This window comes from Schistocerca nitens, chromosome 2 (genome assembly GCF_023898315.1).
Source record: "Schistocerca nitens isolate TAMUIC-IGC-003100 chromosome 2, iqSchNite1.1, whole genome shotgun sequence".
Lineage (NCBI taxonomy): Eukaryota > Metazoa > Arthropoda > Insecta > Orthoptera > Acrididae > Schistocerca > Schistocerca nitens.
In genome coordinates, this window is record NC_064615.1 from 353,455,497 (window position 1) to 353,461,843 (window position 6,347).

The window sequence follows — 6,347 nt, forward strand, 5'->3', positions numbered from 1 at the left end:
CATGATGTGGAGTGTATGAAATTGCATGGCAGCATAATGGAATATATTGAGCAGAATGCTGTCACATAAAACAGAATAATCTGTAAAATTTAAAATGTACTCTTCGGTTCCTGCATAACCACAACCTTAGAAATCACATCATATCAAAAATACCCCAAAAAGTTCTCAAAACAATCGTTTACCTATGATACAGATCAGTCCATCACCAGTCAGTTTTACTCCAGTCACATTTGTTGGCCTTACCAACTCGCAACCAAACTGTAACATTTCAATCTAACATATACATTGGATTACGCTGCAGATCAGTCCATCATCACAAGCAGTTTTATTGCACTCACATTCATTGGCTTTGCCAACTCACAACCAAACTATAACACCAAATTACGAAACTACATCCAAAAAACTCTTATCATATTCTGAAACACAGACAATATAAGAAATACATATGAAAACCAGCAATGAACTTCACGATTCATAATAGCCAAATCAGTAACTGTTAATTTCCGGTATCCATGTCAAAAAATAAATAAATTTATATCTTCCAGTGAAAAAAGTTATTAGACCCAGCTGCTAATCATTGTGTACTGTATGCTATCACCCAACTGGCTATAACCAATGGGAACCAATTGCCAACCACAGTATGCAGCAGAAGATCCGTCAACACTGTAAGTGGACTTTAACTGACAAACCACTTTTTCTAATGCCTGCAGCTTTGAAGGAAGTTCTAATTATTAGGAATATCAGAAATTACCTCTCATCTGGCCTTGAAGATTAAACTAGATATTTCCTCTCATTTGGCCTTGAATGTTAAACTAACTATGTAATAAAACATGTTGCTAATGAAATAGCATCACCACTCTGCAATATAATCAACTCATCTACAAGTACCGTTCCAGAGAGTTCCAATACACAAGAAAGGGGGCAAGCACAAGGTCAACAACCATCAACCTATATCCCTCTTCCCAACTGTACCAAAAGTAATAGAAAAAATTGTATATGCTTCAGCAATGTCCTTTCCTTGAAAGTAACTCCCTACAAACAGCACAGCAATTCAGCTTTCATAAACATAAATCCATCAATGAGTTTTTATTCACATTTACTGACCAGATAGCTTGTAGAAATAACAACACGTGACAGAAGAACAACCTGTTCAGAAATAATATGAGTCACATCAAAGGTCGCATAAGTATCAATTTTAGGACCCCTCCTTTTCCTTCTCTTAGTTAATGACTCCACAGAACACCAACCCTCAACACTGTAAAAGATACATATTGGACCCCTTGCATTTTTCAATACGGCACAGACATAAACACTAGGAATCACTACCAGTCAATTTGTTACCACAACCTTTATTTTTTTTTTTTTTTCTTGGGGGGAGGGGGGGGGGGGCTGGGGTGGAATGGTCATGTGTTTCTTACCCATCGCCTTTAGGTGAATACATTAGTCAGGTGAAGATGATGGATACAAAACTCACTGAAATCAACAACAAGACAAAGCCACCACTCAGATGATCACCCAATATGACTTTATCGTTGGAATATGCTGAGAAAGCCTGCAATCACAACTTTTGACTGCTCATGGATTGCCAAAAAATCAAATAAAAATTTAAACACTGACATAATTTTTTAATATATAGTGTCCATTTTTGCATGTTTTTATGCTTTTGTTTTCCACGTGCATACGTTTTTTCAGTTTGCATCATTTGTCAGTTAGGTAAAAAAAAAGTCGGTTACAACTGAACTGAGGATTTTTTGGTAGGGAGAATGCAGCAAGTTAATTTGGATGGAGAATCATCGACAGGTGTAGAAATAACTTCAAGTGTGCCCCATGGAAGTGTGTTGGGTCCCTTGCTGTTTATGTTGTGTAGTAATGACCTTGCAAACAATAATATTAACCTCAGACTTTTTGGAGATGATGCAGTTAAATGTAATGAAGTACAGTCTGAAAGATGCTGCACAAATATTCTGGTAGATCTTCATAAGATTTCAAAGTGGTGTGAAGATTAGTAACTTACTTTAAATGTTCAGAAATCTGAAATGTGTACTTCACACAAAGAAAAAACAAGAACATAGTATCCTATAATGTCAATGAGGCATAGTTTGAATCCACCAAAGCATACAGAAACCTGAAAAAATGAATCTGAATCTGTGTCAGTCTGGGTTAAAGGTACTGACAATTGCAAAAAAATAAAGTCGTGGGTGATCTCACTCATTAGTATAGAAATTAAATAAATTATTCCCTTTCCTTTATCCTTACCAAAAAAAAAAAAACTACACATTGATCTTGCCAAAAGCCGAGAAGTTCTTCTTAGCATTATAGCTCTCTGGGGCACTCTGGGATGCACTGTACAGATATGAAATGGAATGACATATTGTCTCAATTGTGGGAAAGTCAGGTAGCAGACTTCAGTTTATTGGTAGAATACTAGGAAAATGCTATCAGTCTACAAAGGAGATTGCTTACAAATAATGTATGACCCATCCTAGAATACTGCTCAAATGTCTGGAACCCATACAAGATAGGACTACCAGAGGATATTGAACGTATATAGAGAAGGGCAAGATGAATGGTCACATGATTGATTGACCCCAAGGAGAGAGTCACAGAGATGTCAAAAGAACTTTTTGGTTAGTGCACATAATTACAGTATATGTGTTAGTTTATCCACGTTGGTCTCCTGTCGTACCAAAGCAAATATTTCCAGCGTATTCAGGAATCTTTCATTTATTTCCTCCTGTAACGCTACCCCACAGAATACAAGTTACCCTTCCTTTTTGTTATGTTATTGTCATGATTACGATTTCAACTACGTATAGCATCGTGTGTTAGGTGCGCATAATTTTAAACAATATTTAGCAGTAATACATGCAGGCTAACCTTGTTCCGATTTTACGGAGATTAGTGTCCAGATCACACAACGTTTGCTGTAAGAACCTCCAACGATTTGGGCCAACGCGCAACTTCTTTATGATCCAAGGGTCGAGGATAAAAACAGGGCATAATTCCAGGTTTTCATTGTAACACTGAAATATACAAAAATTTCGTATGCCTTATATCAATATGACAGTTACACGTTTATAAATTGGTATTAAGTTAATACGCACAGCGGATATCGCTTCCAGAAGCGCTGGGTTGTCATGTATCCTAAGCCCTTTTCTGAACCAATGTATTGCCACTCCTTTGGCCATTTCACTGGAATACTAATATACTATAAAAAGAGAACTAGTGTGCGCGCTTCCCCCTCATGTTACGAAACATCCACAATACCACAAAGGTAACATGATCTTTCGTCGACAACGGCCCCGAAGCAAAACCAGTTTGGTTACGGTAAACGAACACACTTCCAGCTCAAACTTGAAATATTTAACATGTGTGTACGCGAACGCTAGCTCATGAAAGTCACTAGTCCATTGGGAACTAGTTTTCAAACAGGCGCGTTTCAAAACAGACGACTCACTAAAGGGATTGGAAAATGTCAGTATTTGAAGCCAATATTTTCAGACAGCAGCATATTAGACTTTAGCTTTATCATAATGTATCAAAAGAGAAAAGTGGTTCTTAAGATCTACTTGACTTCAATTCTCATTGACATATCGACACAACATTCCGCTTTCCGAAACACAGACAATGAAACAGTAACTGGACAGTAATCTATCGATTGTTAGCACGCAAAACTATCGAATTAAATTGTGCTTCTCGAAACTTTCAAATGGAAAGTGCAAGTTGCATACGACGTCAATCCCCCATATAAAGTGGCAGAAAGAGGACAAGTTTCACTTAAAATAGTCCTCCAGGAATTATTAACGATCTGGCTAGGCCCCCAAAAAGTTATTCAACGGTTGCTGATGAATTCACTGTGAAATACGTGACAGAGGATATTTTTTATTGTAGCTACCAAGTGCATCAAAGTTCTCTTCCGCTCCATCCTTAGATGTGACGTGGGGGAAAAGACTCAGTGAGAGACATAGGGAGACATAGGTCCAGTTTTGTCAGCAATACCTCAATGGGTTCGATTGGCTAAATAGGATATTTGTAGCAGTGTTCAAGTACAGGCACCACATACGATTAGAGGTTCCAAAAAATAACTTACCTAATAGAGACAATCGGTTTCTGAGAGGTAGCAACTACTGTAATAATTGCTCATCTGTTAATATCAATTTATTTATTTATTTATTTTATCCATATTTCAGCATTAACATGCAATCGATGTCGTCAGAAGAATTACAGCTCTTTCTACATTAAGTTTTACATAACAAAATATTACATGATAAAAATATAGCAGTGTTGTACCCTATTAGCTTATAACTGCCTCTACACCCATTTCTATACATAACAGTAAACCTTAATTTATTAGCATTAAGATGTAATCGATGTCGTCAGAAGAATTGTAGCTGTTTGTACATTATGTTTCATATAACATAGTAAAAAAATATAGCAGTTTGTACTCTATTAGCTTATAGCTGCCTCTATACCTATATCTATACATAACATAAAGCCTTAATTTATCAATAAATTAGGTCATCCTTACAACTATTCTGACGTTCTTCTATGCCATAGAAAGTATTTTCCTTCATCCGCACTTTGGTTTTAGTTTTGAAAATATCCAGTGAGACCAACTGAGCATGTACGGGTAAAGTGTTGAGTAATTTTATGCCTATGTTTTCATAGCTAGATTGGGTTTTCTTAAGCCTGGTTGTGGATATATCAATCAAATTTTTCGTCGGGTATTCTATTGATGAACAGATTTCCTTATGGTGTAGTGGTTTAAGTTTTCTTTTATGTTTAATAGGCAACAATATATGTAAAGAGATGGGACGGTGAGAATTTTCAAGTCATTAAAATAAGGGCTACATGAGGTCCTGTCACTGATTCCATAAAGACGTATAATTGCTTTTTTCTGCCAAGTGAAAATTTTTTTGGCTGCTGGGGAGTTAACACATAAAAGAATACCATATTGTAGATGGCAGTGAAAGAAGGTGTAGTATGAATGAAGTACTAAATCGTATGTAATACATGTGTGTAGTTTGTCTAGTAGGTAGATAAGTCGTGATAATTTTCGACATACATAATCTGTATGTGTGTCCCACATTAATCTATAGTTCACGTGTATTCCTAGTAGTTTAACAGATGATAACTCAGAGTTACTGTGTGATAGACTGAAAATTACCTTCACAGTCTTTTCATGGTTCATAGTTAACTCATTAGCTTTGAACCAGATATTACATATTTTGAGACATTCTTCACTTTCCTCCTTCAATTTGTTTATATCCTTTCTGGAATTAGCTAACGTTGTGTCATCGGCATAGAGGGTAGACCTACAGGGTAAGTGATTTACAAATAATATAAATAGTAGAGGGCAAAGCACTGAGCCCTAAGGAACACTTCGTTTTATACTTAGCATCTGTGACTTTTTGCCCATTATGCTTTACAATTTGTTTTCTTTTGCTGAGGTATTATTCAATTAGTGAGAGTTCCAAATGTTTGACACCACAGCAAAACAGTATATCTAATAATAATTTGTGGTTAACTGAGTCAAAAGCCTTATTCAAGTCAATTTGAATGGCTTCAGCAGATAATTCTGCTCGAATGCTCTTAGTACAAAAGAGATAAGGTTTTCAACTGCTTTGACTGTTCATAAGTCTGACCTAAATCCACACTGAGAATCATTTAATATATTATTGTCTGACAGGTGTATACATATTTGCTGCAGTATGCAATATTGTATTATTTGTGAGAGAACAGGCACAAGTGAAATTGGTCTATAATTATTGATACAGGACTTGTCACCCTTTTTGTAAAATGGTATGACAAGTGTCTTTTTGAGACTTTCTGGAAAGTTTCCACTTGAGAGCATCCAGTTTATCAGTATGCAAAGAGGATATGATATGAGATCCACATTTATTTTTAATTACAAAGTTTGACAGACCATAAACACTTCATATCTGGAGTACCCTAATTTAGAGGTTGCTTTAATTATATCAACTACTAGTACATCTGAAACTATGTTTGTAATGTTTTGTTAAAAATTTCTGCCAGATGTGGGGTGAGAAATAGATGTATGTGTATAATTGGTATTCTGGTTGCCCTGAGTTGAGAGGCTAAGTTTGGCAGACTTGACAAAAAAGTGATTGAAACTATCAGCAGTGATGTTAGCAGCATTTGTGTTGTCTATGTAGTTTATATCCATACCTAGCTCTGCTTTTATTACTTTCAATACAACCTTACATTTATTGTGCGATTTTTTAATGAAATCACTATCTGTGTTACACTTGGCTATTTTAATTTCAGGTCTGTATTTTCTTTTCAGGTTTTTGTAAGTTTCTTTATCTACTGCTCCCTTTTTGACA

At 35.9% G+C, this 6,347-nt stretch overlaps 1 protein-coding gene across 1 annotated transcript in view; it reads right to left on the reverse strand.

The window, feature by feature from the left end:
- The window catches only part of LOC126236170 (cryptochrome-1), a 69,471-nt gene extending 65,833 nt beyond the window's left edge, over positions 1-3,638 (reverse strand). The window contains exons 1-2 of the mRNA XM_049945266.1: positions 3,105-3,638; positions 2,878-3,023 (exon numbers count right to left, since the gene is read on the reverse strand). Coding sequence (XP_049801223.1) covers positions 2,878-3,023; positions 3,105-3,188 — 230 coding nt within the window. The 5' untranslated portion in view covers positions 3,189-3,638. The remainder of the gene's footprint in view (positions 1-2,877; positions 3,024-3,104) is intronic.
- Between the last annotated feature and the right edge of the window lie 2,709 nt (positions 3,639-6,347).